The sequence below is a fragment of the Hemitrygon akajei genome, chromosome 12 (genome assembly GCF_048418815.1).
Source record: "Hemitrygon akajei chromosome 12, sHemAka1.3, whole genome shotgun sequence".
Lineage (NCBI taxonomy): Eukaryota > Metazoa > Chordata > Chondrichthyes > Myliobatiformes > Dasyatidae > Hemitrygon > Hemitrygon akajei.
The window spans coordinates 50,207,099-50,225,152 of record NC_133135.1 but is presented as its reverse complement, the minus strand read 5'-3'; the positions used below and the strand labels follow the sequence as shown (position 1 = coordinate 50,225,152).

General features: G+C 38.4%; 1 protein-coding gene across 4 annotated transcripts in view; it reads right to left on the bottom strand.

The window, feature by feature from the left end:
* The window catches only part of frem1b (Fras1 related extracellular matrix 1b), a 214,248-nt gene that overhangs the window by 158,198 nt on the left and 37,996 nt on the right, over nt 1-18,054 (bottom strand). For 3 of the 4 annotated variants that reach the window (XM_073063069.1, XM_073063070.1, XM_073063071.1), the window contains 4 exons: nt 17,814-17,922; nt 11,647-11,778; nt 9,876-10,220; nt 5,256-5,398 (listed from right to left, as the gene is read on the bottom strand). In XM_073063069.1, coding sequence (XP_072919170.1) covers nt 5,256-5,398; nt 9,876-10,220; nt 11,647-11,778; nt 17,814-17,922 — 729 coding nt within the window. Of the gene's footprint in view, nt 1-5,255; nt 5,399-9,875; nt 10,221-11,646; nt 11,798-17,813; nt 17,923-18,054 lie in introns of all 4 variants that reach the window. The other variant, XM_073063072.1, reaches the window with a different exon arrangement.

The following is an 18,054-nucleotide window of genomic DNA, read 5'->3' as shown; positions in this document are numbered from 1 at the left end:
CCTCCCCCAGACCCCTGTATAAAGGCGGTTGGAGGCACTGCTCCTCCCTCAGTCTCCAGGATGTTGTGTGATGGTCTCTTGCTGCTGACTGCTCTCTTCCAGCTAATAAAAGCCTATCTCTCGCTTCACGTCTCCGAGAGTTATTGATGGTGCATCACATACAAAATGAGAAGAAAAAACAAAATACTTCTAATAATAAATATCAAGAACAGTTCCATGCAATTTTTATAAATTCTTTCTGTTATTTATTCAATTTGGGTTTCGGTTTTATCCCTTCAATATCGCCTAATAAAAATAATATTGGATTATATGGAAGTTGTGTTCCAATAATTTGTTCCAATAAAACTCTTAAATTTGTCCAAAAAGGTTGAATTTTAGAACAAGACCAAGTAGAATGTAAAAAAGTACCAATTTCTTGGTTACATCGGAAACACTGATCGGATAAATTTGGATTTAATTTATTTATTTTTTGTGGTGTAATATATAATTGATGTAAAAAATTATATTGCACTAATCTTAACCAGACACTTATTGTATTTGTCATACTATCAAGACATAGTCTTGACCAATTTGTTTCTTCAATTTTAATATTCAAGTCACTTTCCCATTTTTGTCTTGACTTATGGACTCCTTGTTTAATTGCCTGTTTTTGAATCAAGCTATACATACAAGAAATAATTTTTTTAGTTTTTCCTGAATTTAATAAATTTTTATTCAATTTTATTAAATTTTTTAGTTTTTCCTGAATATTTATTCCTGAATTGAATAAATATCAGAAAGAATTTATAAAAATTGCACTGGCAGTAGCCAAAAAGGCTATTGCAGTTACTTGGAAATCGGATGCATACTTAAGTATAGTTCGTTGGAAGAATGAAATTTCCAGCTTTATTCCACTTGAAAAAATTACTTATAATTTAAGAGATAAATATGAAACATTTTTGAAAATTTGGCGACCTTATTTACAAAAGACAGGATTAAATATATAGGTGCTCCGAAGATAAAATAATTGGTTATTTGGGGAAATAAATAAATATATATACTAAAGTTATTATGAACTCCATGGAGCATGTGGGGATCTTCCGATATCCAGGCACTCTTTCTTTCTTTCTTTTTTTTCTATAGGGATGTTAGGGGGGAGGGGCTAAGGGGAGGGGGGGAAGGGTATTTTTTTAAATATATTTTCTTTTTCTTTCTGTAATTATTTGAAAACTCAATAAAAAAAGTTTTTAAAAAAAAAAGAACAGTTCCATGATGGGGCAAGTGAAGTTGAGTGAAGTTCTCCCGAGTGGTTCAAGTGCCTGATGGTTGTGGGTTAATGAACCTGCTGGTGTGGGTGCTGAGGCTCCTGTACCTTCTTTCTGATGGTAGTAGTGAGAAGACAGCATGACCTAGGTGGTGGTGGGGGGTCCTTAACAATGAATGCTGCTTTCCTGCAACTTCACTTCAGGTAGATGTGCTCAATGGTGGAGGACTTTACCCATCATAGGCTGGGCCATATCCATTGCATTTTTGGAGGATTTTCCATTCAAGGGCATTGGAGTTTCCGTACCAGGCTCCAACCAATAAATACACTCTATACCATACATGTATAGAAGTTTGACAAAGTTTTAGATGACATGTCAAATCTTTGCAAACTTCTAAGGAAGTAGAGGTGCTGCCATGCCTTCTTTATAATGGCATGTAGCTGCTAGACATAGGACAGGTACACTGAAATGATAATAGCAAGGAATTTAAACTTGCTAATCCTCTCCATCTCTGATCCCCCAGTGAAGATTGGCTCAAGGACTTCTGACTTCCTCCTCTTGAGTTCAAAAGTCAGTTCCTTGGTCTTGCATTGGAGTTTTGCTTAGACTCCTAGTCATAAGTATACTGTAAGTAGAGCTGGGGGCTAAGCACACAACCTTGTGGTGCAACTGTGCTGATGGAGATTGTGGAAGAGATGTTGCTAATTCAAATTGACAGGGATCTGAAAGTGAGGAAATTGAAGATCTAGTTGCACATGGAGCTACTGAGGCCTGGGTCTTGAAACTTATTGATTAATTTTATGATCAGCCTTTAATCAGCTCTACTCAGCATGAGTCGATACTGGGCCTAAGAAAACCTGTAAATTCACTTTGGCTTCAATTGGCGAGCTTCTTGAAATCATAACACCAATGAAACAATATGAATTTAGTGTGTTGTTAAAAGGAATTATGTTTCAGTACTCCAGAACAATAACTGCTTGAGGATGGAAGGAGAATGCTTTCAGTGCAATATTTAACTGAAGAATCTGAAGACCATACTACCATAAGATATAGAAGCAGAATTAGCCCTTTTGGGCTATCAAGTCTCTGCTGCCATTCAATGATGGCTGATTTATTATCTCTCTCAACTCTGTTTGAGACCCTTACTAATCACAAACCTGTTAACCTCTGCTTTAAATATACCCAATGATTTGGCCTCCACAATGGTCTGGATGCAATTAATTCCACAGATTCACCACCTTCTGGCTAAAGACATTTCTCCTCAAGACATCTAAAGGAACATCTTTTTATTCTGAGGCTGTGCCCTCTGTTTCTAGACTCAGCCACTATAGGAAACTTCCTCTTAACATCCACTCTGTTTAGGCCTTTCGATATTTGATAGGTTTCAATGATATTCCCCCCCCCCCCCCCTTCTTCTAAACTTCAGTGAGTACATGCCCAGAGTCATCAAACATTGCTCATACTCAAATCCTTTCATTTCCAGAATCATTGTTACAGACCCCATCTGGACCCTCTCCAATGCCAGCACATCCTTTCTTACATGAGGGGCCCAAAATTTCTCTCAATTTCTCTCAATAGTCGTAGTGCATTCTGACCAATGTCTTATAATGTTTAAGTATTACATCCTTGTTTTTATATTCTAGTCCTCTCAAAATTAATTGCATTTGTCTTCCTTACTAGTGACTTAGCCTGGAAGTTAACCTTCAATGAATCCTACATCCCTTGCACCTCTTAATTCCAAATTTTCCCCTTATATCCAAGTACCCTGAAGCCGCATCCTTAATAATAGACTCTATCATCCCAATTACTGATGTCAGGCTAGCTGGCTTATAATTTCCTTTCTCTGCCTTCCTGCCTTCTTAAACAGTCGAGCAAAATTTGTGATCTTCCAGTTCTCCAGAATTTAGTAATTCTTGAAAGACCATTACTATTGCCTCCATAATCTCTTCAGCTACCTGTTTGAGAACCTGAGGTCCGGTCCATCTAGACCAGGTCATTTCTCTACCTTCAGAACTTTCAGCTTTCCGAGCACTTTCTCTTTGGTAATCTCGAGGAGCTTCTCAAACATCTTCTGCATTCTTTCTAATGGCAACATGATAAAGCTGAACATCATATAAACAGTTTATAAAAGTGATCATGACATTCGTGCTGCCAAACTGATAACATGAGGAGGAACACAAGGCAAGTTGCAAGAAAGCAGGAACACCAGGTGTCTAAGAAAATAATAGGAAGTGAAGGAACTTCTTCACTAAATCAATGTTCAGGGTCTTCTGTTCTTGCAACATTTTTAGCTACTTCAGTGGTGACTTAGATTGCAAACTTGTATTTCAGCATAAATGTGACTTTTTTTTCCAATTCAATTAATTCAAAATGCATTAAGTCAGTATGTTAGTAAAATATCTCTTTTCCAGTTCTTACAAAATGTCTTCGATGTGAAATGTTTACACTTTTTCTGTTTCCATGGAAGCTGCCTGACTTGCAGAGCGTTTCCACAATGTTTTGTTTTTATTATACATGTATTGGACTTCAAAGCATCACAATGATACACAATACAGTGATAAAGTATAAAGAGTTAAATTAAGTTTTGCATTGTCCACATTTTAGCATTGTGTAATAAGAATCCAACATGGGATCCAAAGGAAGTCAGCAAGGTGCAGTTCTGGTGAAACCATTTGGATAAATAGATCTAATAATATCCAGCCATACACAGACAGGGCATCAGAATTCCAGTCATGGATTGTTTCTTATCCTGACAAGAGCACTAGTCTTGAACTCTAGGAAGCATTTTACTTCCTTCTAACTTCAGTAGAGAATCTTTATTTCACAAAGCCTAATATAGCAACTGGATCACCAAAAGAGACATGGATAGATACCAATGCCTTGGGCTATCAAGAAAAATGATAGCTCTTACTGGTTCTGGCCTCTTTAATCTTACAAGAAATACAAGGAATAGTTAAGATTGCATCTGTTATAAATTTACCAGTGATAGGTTTTGTTCATCTAACCACTGTGTTCGTCTAAACTGCTGTGCTGCCTTCTCAAATTAATAAAACTCAAGAGAAAGAAGTGATATAATTCAATATGACACTGATCTAGGTCATTGATACTGCAGAAATAGTTAAAGACACAAAAATAGCAAGTTCATTAAAAGTGAGTTTAGAAATAGCAAAGCAATTCTTTTTGCTATATTGCTGAATCACATAAGGCACTTCTGTAACACTCTGCATTCAGTTCAACAGCATCCAAAGCACAGAACAAGCTTTATACTCTTAAATGACTTTCTGAGGACTAGTAACCTATAGTGAGATGACAGGACTGGTCATCTTTTGACCAGAAAAACTGTTTTCCTATGGCTCTGGGTCTGTAACTCGCTGGAATTCAGAAGGATGAGGGGATTTTCATTGAAATCTTTTGAATGTTGAAAGGCCTAGACAGAGTAGATGTGGAAAGGAGGTTTCCCATGGTGGGAGAGTGTAGGACAAGAGGGCACAGCCTCAGGATAGAGGGAACCCTTTCAAAATAGAGATGTAAAGAAATTTATTTGTGGAATTTGTTGCCACATGCAGCTGTGGAGGTCAGGTCGCTGGGTGTATTTAAGGCAGAGATTGATAGGTTTTTGATTGGATATGGCATCAAAGGTTAGAAGGAGAAAGCTGGGAACTGGGGTTGAAGAGGAGAAAAAAAAGGATCAGCCATGTTTGAATGGTGGAGCAGACTCGATGGGCCAGATGGCCTAATTCTGCTCCTATATCTTATGGTCTTATGATCATAAGTCATGGTTATGTGACCACTGATACCAGGCAGACAATCTCTAAAGAGTATTGATAATCAATCATCTCATAAAGACACTGCCCAGAAGAAGGGAATAGCAATCCACTTCTGCAGAATGATTTGCCAAGAATAATCCTGGTCATGGAAAGACCATGACCGCCTACATCATACGACAAGGCAAAGAAACAAACAAACAAATATAAGAACGAGTTGCCTCATTAAATCTGCAATCATTCTTACCTGAGTCTCAGAATGATTGGGAGGTTCATGGCTATCAGATAGAATGAACTCAAATGAATCCTCGAAGATCTCACTTCCAAAATGCTGATAATAAATCAGACCACGGAACAAATCTCGCTGCAGAAAACTATTTACAGGATGACCTTTGGAGATAAAGGAAAATGAAACAGTGAGAGGAAAATTAATTCCTCTTTATAAGCAATAGGTATGAAGGAAAAAAATGGGAACAACGTAAAAAAGATCTTTGATATGCATGTACCTTTTATTTTATACAGTTTAAGATTTTTTTTCTGGTGAGATAGATACTCTATTGATCCCAAAGTAAATTACATATGTCACAGTAGCATTACAAATACACAGATATAAATATCAGAAGAGAAGTAGAAAGAATAAAAGACAAGTTACCACAAACAATCTAACAGGAGGGTGTCATCACTTCCCTGACTATGGGTTAACTAATTTTAGAGCCTAATGGCCTAATGTAAGAATGACCTCTTATAGTGCTCTTTGTAGCAGCGCAGTTGTCTTGGTCTATTACTGAAAGTGCTCCTCTGTTCAGCTAAGGTAGCATGCAAAGGGTGAAAAACATTATCCAGAAGAATTGCCTGGATTTTCTGTAGGGTCCTTTGTTCTACCACAGCCTCCAGTGTGTCTAGTTTGACTCCTATAAAAGTGTCAGCCCTTCTAAACAGTTTATTGAGCCAGTTGGTATCACCAGTGTTGAAGCCATTGCCCCAGCACACCACCGCATAGAAGATTGTACTGGTGACAACAGACTGATGGAACATGTGAGGGAGAGGCCTGTATACTCCAAAGGAACTCAGTCTCCTCAGGAAGTAGAGGCGACTCTGGTTCTTCTTGTACACAGCCTCTGTGTTGGTGCTCCACTCAAGTCTGTCATCCAGGTGCTCCCCCAGGTACTTGCAGGTCCTCAGCACATCCATGTCCTCACCATCAATAGTAATGGGCAGTAATGCAGGCGTAGTTTACCTAAAGTCCATCACCATCTCCTTTGTCTTACTGATGTTGAGCTGCAGCTGATTCAGCTTGCACCATTTGACAAAGTCCTCCACCAGGGCCCTGTATTCATCCTCCCAACCCACCTTTATACACTCAACTATTGCTGAGTCATCAGAGAATGTCTGCAGATGACATGGTTCAGTGTTGTATATAAAGTCTGAGGTATACAGGGTATACAGGAAGGGAGCCAATATAGTCCTCTGTGGGGCCCCAGTGCTGCTTATAGCCATGTCTGACACACAGATGACATATCCAGATGGAGTTACTTACTAGAATTATTTGTGAGCAAAAATAATACCCCTCTATCTCGAGCAAAATGTCTTTATTCTTCCCAATACAATGGATTCAGGTTAATTAGGACACATCAGGACCAGTACATTTTAGCCAAATTAAGCAGCTGCCGCAATTTAGCTGAAGTTTCATGGAAATAGTTAAAAGATATAATAAAGATAAATTACCATTTAACTGAGTAACAAATTATGCATTTGAATGAAATATAGAACAAATTAGAACAGTACCAGTACTACAACAGTGTTTTAAAACAGCGTATTAGTTCCTGATAGTTAACGATGGAGGAATTCATCCACAGACGTGTTATTTTGATTGACTGTAAAGGAACAAAATCTGCACAGACATCCAGTGAAGATATGGACTGCCTTCATACAATGGTTTTCAGTAACTGTGGCCTCCAAATCTTCATTTTTGTTTTAACATTCAAGGTGATTGTCGATACCTTCAAATTCTTTATAGTTCCTAACTTGTAGAAGTAGTGAAAACATTTCATTTTCCCTCCCAGTCATTTCTAGCATCTCCAAGCCTGAATGCTTGAAATTACAGTGAACAAAACTGTTCTTCTGCTTTTTGAATGCAAAGACACACACCGATGATATTTTAAAACTGTTCAAAGCATATTGTAGTGTCTAATGGCCATGTAATTGCATGTGTGATGCTACTTTGAAGCTTTTGGGCAACAGTCTCCTGTCCCAATTAAACAGCATTGTGTTCCAAATAACACTATTTTCTTGATTAGCTTTTGTTCTTTAAGAGTGGTCCTATGTAAGTGGAGTTGTGCTTAGTGTAAAGAGAGTAGAGCAGGGGGCTAAGCACACAGCCTTGTGTTGCACCTGTACTGATGAAGATTGTAGAGGAGATGCTGTTGTCAATTCAAACTGACTGGGTCTGCAAATGAGGAAATCAAGGATCCAATTGCACAAGGATGTATTGAGGCCAATGTCTTGAAGCTTATTGATTAGTTCTGTGGGGTCAATTATATTGAATGCCAAGCTGTAGTCGATAAAGAGCATCCAGGTGTATATATCTAGGCTGTCCAGGTTTGAGTGAAGAGCCAATGAAATGGCATCTGCTGTGGACCATTTGTGCTAGCAGGCAAATCAGAGTGCATCCAAGTTGCTTCTCAAGCAGGAATTGATATGTTTCATCACTAACCTCTCAAAACACTTCATCACTGTGGATTTAAGTGCTATTGGACAATAGTTAATGAGGCTGGTTACCAAGTTCTTCTTAGGCACCAGTACAAGTAAAGTCTGCTTGAAGCAGGTAGGTATCTCAGACTGCTGAAGAGAGAGGTTAAAGATGTCAGTGTTAAAGCTCCAGCCAGCTGATTAGCATGGGTTATTAGTACTTGGCCAGATACCCCATCTGACCCATATTCTTTTCATGGGTTCACCCTCCTGCAGGCTGCTCACACAGCTGCCTCAGGAATCACAAGATCATCAGGCACTGTGGGAGTTTCTGATGGTTCCTCCATGTTTTGATTGTCAAAGTGAGCATAGAAGGCATTGAGCTCATCTGGAAGCAAAGCCTTGTTGTCACCTATGTCACTTGATTTTACTTTATAAGAGGTGAAAGCATTCACGCCCTGCTAAAACCATTAAGCATTGATTCAAGTTCAGTCTAGAACTGCCATTTCACCTATGAGATGGCTTTCCAGAGATTGTACCTTGGCCTCTTGTAACTTCCTTGGTCACCAGATATGAATGCCTCTGATCTGGATCTCAGTAGATTGGGGATCTCATGGTTCATCTAGGGCTTCAGTTTGCAGAAGATTCTGAAAATTTTGTGAAAATGCACTTGTCTGCAACTGATTTTTAGAAGTCCGTGACAAACATGGTGTATCCATTCAGAACCACAAGTGAGCCCTTGTACATGGCTCAATCCACTGACTCAAAGCAAATCTGTAGACACTCATCTGCCTTCGGCGAACACCTCTTTGTTGTTCTAATCTCTGGAGCTTTTGCTCTTTAGCCTCTGCCTGTAAAAGCTGGTAGGTGAAGGACAGCTAAGTGAATAGATTCCTGAAATACGATCTGGGCAAGAAGCAGTAGACATTCTTTATCTTAATATAGCAGTGGTCTAGTGTGTTGGAACCCCTGGTATTACAAGCTAAATGCTGGTGGTAATTGGGCAGGGATTTCTTCAAATAAGCCTGGTTGAAGTCCCTGACTATGATTTGAAATGTGTCGGGATGGACTGTTCCTTGTTTGGAGATGACATCATGCAGCATCTCAAATGCTTGATTATTGTCAGCCACTGGTAGAACAGCTGGCATTTGATTGGTAGGTGTTCAAGACTGGTGGAACACAAATTCGACAAAACTGCCATATTGAAGTACCACCAAGAGTTTATCATGAAAGACATACCTCTACCATTTGCCTTTTCCGAATCAAAAGTTTGGTCCATTCTGTAAATCGAGAAACCTCTGGGTCTGATTGCCATATCTGGCATGCTGGGAATAAGCCATATCCTCTTGGAATACATGGAATACAACAATTTCCTGTTTCCCTCTGATTCAGCAATCTTGCCCTCATTTCCTCAAATTTTTCCGCCAGTAACTGCAAACAAGCTGCTCGATAGAGGGGATCTCATTCCTCTGGGTTTCAGCCTACAGAATCCAACTTCTAACCAAAGTGTTTTTGGTCCAAACTATGAACTTTACTGTTAACAATAGGACGGCTAATTAATCGTCAAAATCATGGTAGGTTAATTATGCCAGCTGTCTCAGGAAAGCAGCCAGAGTAATTAAAAACCTCATTACCCTGGACATTCCCTCTTCGCCCCCCTCCCATCGGACATAAGATACAAAAGCCTGAAAGTACACACCATTAGGCTCAAAGTCAATGGGAGAATAGGATTACCTTGAGAGTAGCAAATACTTAATGGGCTTAAATGGCATTCTTCACCAGAAGGAGATTATACAGTGAAGTAAAAATAGATAAAATATAGTATGTAGTATATGATAATAATGTCACTGTAATTGTAACATAATAATAGTGTCTTAGGTTAAATGATAATAGTGAAAATAAAATGATAATACAGGAAACCTATCAGGAATGATAATTGAAGGATCTACAAAATGAATTCAGGAATATTGTAACAGAAGATGACAGTTTGGCTCATTAGAAAACAAATGATTCTTAGGTTGCTGGAAGATTATTCTGACATAACATGGTTCTTATAAAGCAGGATGAACAAAACAAAACATGAATAGGAGAAATATCTACTGTTTTCTGAGTCTCATTGATATTTCTGAATTACAATATTTTTTTCCACTTTAATGTCTTTTGTTCCATTTGTACTTACCTGGTAGATCAGGTGCCATTTTTTTCACGATCTCTCCAGCTCTTGGTAGAATGATAATCTTGTACAAAATGTAATCATCACTAGAGTCCATATCAGAAGAGAGTAGCATATGGTCCTCTATTAATTTAGACTCTCCTTCTGCTAGTTCAATAGCAAGGTTGTTAATTAAGAAAGGAGGACTGTCATCTTTGGGCAAAATATTAATTGGAAACTTGTGTCTTGTTGTGTGTTTACCATCAAAGATTCGGAATACAATATAATCTTTGGTTGTATCACTGTCGTCATGGTGATAGTGCACAACTCCATCTATAATGTCTCTTATGTTACACATGAATCCTTTGGTGCCTGATGATTGTACAAGTCAAAAACAGAGAATTTCCATTAAATATGAAACTAGTACAATGCATGTTGCTTTAAAGATTTATGCCATTTGTCATCCATTTTATGTCAATATAGTATACAGTATTTAACAATGCACCCAACCTCTACAATAACACAGTTAGAAAATGTTAACTGGAATTTAAACAGCTGTCTGTAAATAATAGCAAAAGGCCTTCTTTAATGTCAGATCAGAATTGTGATATTGTTTTTACTAGAAATATTCATATATTGGCAAACTTAAGTGTTTTTTAAGATTTCTTAAATTTTTTGAGATTTGTAGTTTGCTGGCAACATTCAGCATACATCACCCATTCCTAATTGTCCAGGAATAGGTGGCAGTGAGGCATCTTTTAGATCCACAAAAATTATTTCAGTGAAGGTACTCTCAATCTGTTGGACGTAGAATTTTAAGATTTAAATTCAACAATAATGAAGGAATAGTGATATATTCTCAAGTTAGGATGACATGTGACTTGGAGCTGAAACAGCAAATGGTGGTGTTCCCATGCATCTGCTGCCTTTGACCTAGGTGGCAGGGATACAGATTTGGAAGGTTTTATTGGTAGTACCTAGCTAATGAACTTCAATTTATCTTGAAGATGACACATACAGCAGCTAATGTTTGCCAGTTTTGGTAGGAATGAATGTTTGGTTTGGGAGATAGGGTGCTAATCTAGTGGTTTGCTTTGTTCTGGATGGTGTCCGGCATCGCCAGAACTGCCCTTGTCGGGGCAAGTGAGGAACATTTCATCACACTGCTGGACTGTACCGCGCAGGTGCTGGGAAAGAATTTGGGCTATCAGAAGGTGAATCACTCCTTGCAAGTTATCCACCCTGTAACCTTGACTTGTAGCCACAATATTTACCTGGCTAGTTCAATTGTGTAACATGGGATTAAAAAATAAAGTAGTTTTAATCACATTGACAAATAGTAATAGCATAGCAATTAGATCTTGCTCTATCTCCCAGCAGAATGCATGGGATCAAGAACCAGAGCTGAAGGAGTGTGTTGCTCAGCAGCTGAGCAGCCTTTACTTGAATTTCATGTTGATATCATGATTTTCAGCAGGCTGATGATTTAAAACAAAAAGCTGATTCCTATGTAATGAGCTCCAGTTCTTTTGCCACATTTCAACCCTGTAGCTGATCAGGGTTCACTATATATGGCAGTCGACTCCTTGAAACCAGTAAAGCTCGTTTTATTTTTGATTTTTAAGCTGTTTTGTTTGATATTAATGAAGATTTTTGAAATATTTTTGTATTAAATATGTGCATTATTGTATTATCTCAGATTAATTGACACTTCTGCTGCAGATACTTTCCATAAGTGTATTAATATTAATTGCTTTCAACATGGAGAAAGATCATTGCTAAAATCTGTGCTTTTTACCTCGAACTGTGAGCCGTCCATGATGCAAACCATCCACTGCTATTACACGTACAGCATTCAAATTATCATTGTCCACTATCTGGAAATTATCCCAAGTAATTGCTCGAGACTGGCCTTCCAATAAATCCAGACCTGCACAGATTGGAAAGAGCTGAATATGCAAGCCATTATTAGGAGGTTTCTAATGATTAACTACAGATATCCTGTGTTCACTTGAATAGAAATCCAGATAGAGCAGTTTTATAACTTTTATTCAACTTAAAATAAATCTGGAATTACATTGGTAATAATATTAAAACTAAACATGAAGCCGTTGAATCCAGTTGGTTCACTGATGTTCTTCAGTCAAAGCAACCTGTTGTAATCCTGTTGTCTGGTCAATGTGTGCATGTCAGTGTACTTGACTCCTACTGACACTCCCAATGGGCCAGAAAGGCACCCAGTTATATCACCACCTTTTTAGGATAACAGGGAATAAACAATAAATATTGGCTTCACCAACAAAGCCCATACACTGAGAGTGAAAAATAACTAAACAAGACTCTTGATAACCATTTTAAGGGATGATAGAACAGGCACAAGATGATTCAAAGTTCAATGTAAATTTATTATCAAAGTACCTATATGTCACCATATACTACCCTGAGATTCATCTTCTTTTGAGCAGTCAGAGTAAATCCAAGAAACATAATAGAATCAATGAAGGACTGTACCCAATGGGACAGACAACCAATCAGCAGAGAAACTAACTGAACAAGTACAAAAGAAATAATAATAATGATGATAATAATAAAATAAGCAATAAAATATCAACAACATAAGATGGAGAGTCCTTGAAAGTGAGTTCATAGGTTATGGGAACAGTTCTGTGATGGGGCAAGTGAAGTGATCGCCACTGGTTCAAGAGCCTGATGATTGAAGGATAATGACAGTTGCTGAACCTGGGGCCATGGGTCCTAAGGCTCCTGCACCTTCCTCCTGATGGCAGCAGCGAGAAGAGAGCATGGCTTGGGTCGTGGGGTCCTTGATGATGGATGCTGCTTTTCTGCGATAGCGCTCTCTGTAGTTGTGCTCAATAGTGGAGAGGGCTTCACCCATGATGGACTGGATTGTATCCACTGCCTTTTGTAGGAATTTGCATTCAAGGGCATTGGTGTTTTCAGACCAGGTCATGATGCAGCAAATCAATATACTCTCCACCACACATCTATAAAAGTTTGTCAAAGTCTTAGATGTTATCACCACCTTTGATTTGACCTACAAGAGCAGTGTCATTGGCAAACTTGAATATGGCATTGGAGCAGTGCTTAGCTTCACACTCATAAATATAAAGTGAGTGGAGCAGATGAGTACCTCAGACAGCCAAAGAAAGAGGTTAAAGATATCATTGAACACTAGTTGATCAAGGCATTGAATACAGGTCATTAATACTTGGCCAGTTACCCCATTAGGGTTGGATGCTTTTCATGGGCTCACCCTCCTGATGGATGTTATTACATTGGCCTCAGGGACTGAAATCAGAGGGTCATCAGAGGCTGTGAGAGTTCAGAAGGTTCCTCGATGTTTTGACTGCCAAAGTAAGCATAAAAGGCATCGTGCTTATCTGGGAGTAAAATCTTGTCACTTGGATTTGCTTCATAAGAGGTAACAGCATTCAAGCCCTGTCACAGCAGTTGAGCATCCTTCATTAATTCAAGTTTGGTCCAGAATTGCCACTCAATGTGAGATGGCTTTCTGAAGCTCGCACATGGGCTTCTTCTATTTTACTTAGTCACCAGACCTGAACACTACTGATTGGGTCCTCAACAGATTGCAGATCTTATGGTTCATCCAGGGCTTCAGGTTAGGGGAAGACTGAATGATTTTGTGGGGGTACACTCATCTACGACTGTTTTTATAAAGTTTATGACAACCATGGAGGGTTCATTCAGAACCACAGATGAGTCCTTGAACATGATCCGGTCCACTGCATCCAAGCAAACCCTTAGCTGGTCTTCTGCTTCTCATATTAATTTCATTTTTGTCCTTATCTCTGGATCCTTCTCTTTAGCCTCTGTCTGTATGCAGGTAGGAGACGGCCACCCAGGTGTTCAAATTTCCCAAAATGTTGTTTCGGCATGGAACAGTACGCAGCCCTTATTTTGTAGTATTGCAGTGACTGAGCATGTTGGGACCCCTGGTGATACAGATTATTTGCTGATGATAATTGGACAGAAATTTCTTCAAACAAACTTGATTGAAGTCCCTGACTATGATTTGAAATGTGTCAGGGTGGTTCCTTTTTGGTTGGTGGTGTCAGCATTCAACATCTCGAGTGCCTGATTAACAACAACTTTTGGTGATATGTAAACTACGGTCAGGATCAAGGAAGAGAACTCACTTGGTGAGCAGAACAGTCCACACTTAATTGTTGGATGTTCCACACTAGGGGAACAAGTGTACTACAAAACCACCATGTCCGAGCATCACAAATAATATATCATGAAACACAGACTCCCACCTCTTGCCTTCTCAGAATCAGCAATTCAGTCCATCCTGTGTATCAAGAAGCTTTCGCATACAGTGTGTCTGGAGTGAGCTATGTCTCATGAAACGGAGCACAGTAACTTCTCATTTCCCTACAATAGAGCCCTTAGGTCCTCAACTTGTTCTGCACTAGCTGTAAGTTTGTTAACAAGATGCTGGGTAGAGGGAGTTTCATTTCTCTGCATCTCAGCCTGGTTTGGAGCCCTGCCCACCCATCTCTCTTCTGGCCATGGCAATGTACTTTTGTCTGCTTAAAAGTGTCATGCCTGCATGCTTGAGAGTTAAGTCCACTGAGTTCAGATGATCTTACAATCTCTTGTTCATTAAGATGGTTCAAAAGTATTCTTCTTAAAAGGAAATTACAGGCTGCCGATTACAATAAGCAGAAGAGGTACATTTAATATATTTGCTCCCCCCATCATTTCTCACTTAAATTCCCTATCTTCTACCAACCATCTACTAATCACATAGGATTTATGAACACTGAAATATCCTCACCATTTTCCTCCTTCAGCTTCTGTGCTAAGCAACTTCTGATTCTCAGAGATTTTAACCTCCATCTCTGTCCTTTAATTTATTCTCTGCTCCTTTAATCTCTCTCTTTACACAAGTTCCAGTCAACATTCATGGCATTTTCTTGTCATTACCACCTTATAGAGCCTGACTTCTTCCACTGCTACTATTACAGATGGGGTTTGTTTGTTTGTTTATGTATTTGTTTGTTTAATTTATTGAGGTACAGCACAGAAATTTATCGAGAGGATAATTTTTATCCTCTCGATATTTATCGAGCAGTCAATGTTCTGGGCCAGGATCCTAATGAAGAGTCTCAGCCTGAAATGTCGACCACTTATTCCCCTCCACAGATGCTGCCTGACCTGCTGAGTTCTTCTAGTACTTTATGTGTGCTGCTCTGGATTTCCAGCATCTTCCAGAATCTCTTGTGTTTGTGATTGGCTACTTATTGTATTGTTTGTTATTCACATTCCACTGACCCACATAATCCTCCTTAATGCCATTCAATGCTCATCCAATTATCAGAAATCATACTTGCCTGGATCCACAAATATCCATCCAACCGCAACTCAGGAAGTACATCCAATGCCTTATTTTCTGCCCTTGGTTTACCCTCTGATGATACCCACTGATCTATCACTTGCCCTCCCTCAACTCCCATCTTCATCTACTTTTCACTAATATCTTTTAAAAGGTATCAATTTACAGAAGCAGATAGATTAAACCCAGCTCTCTACCCTAACACCCTGTCTTTCCTTTCATACAGTATACTCCTTGTCCATCATCCCATAATGGATGGGCAGAGATTTCCTCCAATTAAATATTAGACACTAAAGCTCCTTGTACCATAAACTTGTAACCTTCATAAGAACATAAAATAAATGAGTGGGAGCATATCAATTCACCCATCTTATGGCCGATCTTTTATGTCAACACAACTCTCTTCAACTAACCCTTCATCTTTCAATTCCTTTATATCTAAAAGTCTATCAATTTCTGTCCAGAATATACTTGGTTCTGGGCCTCCACAGCCCATTTGGGTTGAGAAGTTTGAAGATTCACTCCACAGTTTCTTTATTGGGTATCTTGAATGGTTGACCTTGAATTTTCAGACTGTGATCCCTGTTTCTAAACATGTGTCACCTGCTAGAATTCAGAATGTTGCAATAAGATCAATTTTCATTCATGAGAGTATCGGCACATTCTGTTATATCCCTCATTAAATGACAACTGTTCACTCCCTATCATCACATCAACAGAAACCAATCTGGTAAATGTTTGATAATTCCCTGCACTGTACCCTCTGTAGGAAGGAACTTCATACCAATGCATGATATTCTCAAAGTTCTCTTGCCAGGCCTCTATACCATTCTAACAAGATGACTCCACTTGTGGAACCTGCCTATTGACTATCAATGATTCATATACACTGTCCTGAGATGCCACTTGGTAATACTCCTGTATAATGCCTTGCAACATTTTATACATTAAACATGTTACATAAGTTCACATGATTGTTTTAAACAAAATACAAAAGAGGAAAGAATGTGAATGAGTCCCAAGGTAAAAATCTAGTGATGTCTGTCAATTTGACTTGTGATAGCCTAGAGCTTCAACAAGACAAATCAATGTTTATTAGTGCAGGATGAGAAAGTTCAGTACAATTTTGAGAAAAAGAGTTTCAGGTTCCACTCTGACACAGGGGCTTTAGCCTTTTATTTTGGTGCAGAGCACAGAGGTAACTGGATTTTTAAACATTTATATCTAATGGAGCAAATTTAAGTAGAAGTGAATGATTAGAAACGAAGGTTGCCTTGTAACTGGCAATTAAGCTGATAACTCTCAACACTAATTTCTTCATTAACTTAAAGATATCAATGAGAAATTTCACATTGTTTGAACAAGGTTAAGCTGAATTTCTCTATTTTCATTTGAAGTTTGAATTTTCATAATGCGTAGCAGAACCTGATTCTGCACCTGGCATCCACCCTTAGCCCCAACCTGTGGAGCTTTGCCCATTTGTGCATGTTTCATGTGTGCATGAGTATAATTTCAATTCTTGATTCATGTTCAACAGCACAGTGGGGAATGATGAAGAGCTGTAATCTATGGTCTAGGAATATGGAAAACAATTATTGGCCAGTTGGGAGCAGAGGAGAAATTGAGTAGTTCATGCAACTATATTAATTCAGTGATACAATCGTAATGTAGTTACAGGATTCATAACACAGTGGATTCTGGTTAATTGGATCATCTGTTAATTGGGCAGCTGTTTACATGGGGCATCTCATAAAGAAGAAAAACTAATTGAGAAGGTAGCTGGGATTCCCTTCACTTATTTGGGCCACTATGTCGCTTAATTGCGACATGAGACTGTTGCCAACCAGTTTCTAACTAGCATCAGTCAGGTGCACTTGGGCAACTGTTAGACATTACACCAAACTTACAGCAAACAGTTTCTAAATAGAGTCAGTTTCATGTGTCTGTGTTCAAATGGCAGCGATACTTGTCACTGATAAATGGTGAGAAATAAGCAGTAAGACAATTTGCAACTGTGGTTTCATGTACCAGATACAGCCAGGAGTGAAAATAAATGATTTCCAGTACTTCAAGTTAGGACCTATGAAGAATTTGAAGGTATTGACAATCATCTTGAATGTTACAATGAAAATGAAGATTTAGAGAACGTAATCATTGAAAGCATTGTATGAAGGCAGTCTATTACCGGTACGAGGTGCTTGCACTAAATTTGTTCACTTGCAGTCAATCAAATGAACATGGCAGGGTACACTGAATGAATTCCCACATCAATAATTATTGGAAACTAACACATGGTTTTATAGTACTACAGAGATATTGGTAGTGTTCTAATTTGTTCTGTATTTCATTTAAATACGTAAATCATAACTCATTTTGTCTTTTTATATCTTTTTAACTATTTCCATGGAACTTCAACTAATTGAGGCAGCCACTTAATTTGGCAAAATGGGACCTGATATGTCCCAATTAACCAGAATCCATTGTATATGGCAAATAAATTGGAATAGAAACAGGCTAGTAAAGTTATTTTGACATTCAAATTAAAATTTAAACATAAAAATAAACACCAATCTCATAACACATACCCATATTCCAAGAAACTCTTGGTGCTTTAGTATCTGCTGTTCTGATAGAAAAGTGAACAATGATGGAAGCACTGGCCATAAAAAATGTATCGATAGCCTTAAACTCAACCTAAGATGTAAAAAAACAAGCATGAACACCTACTCTGAACATCAAAAGGTCTTTAGATGCATTTGCTTACAATACATTTTTCTTCTTATCAAAATGGGAAAGAGTGGAAATTTTTTAACATTTTGTGCTTTG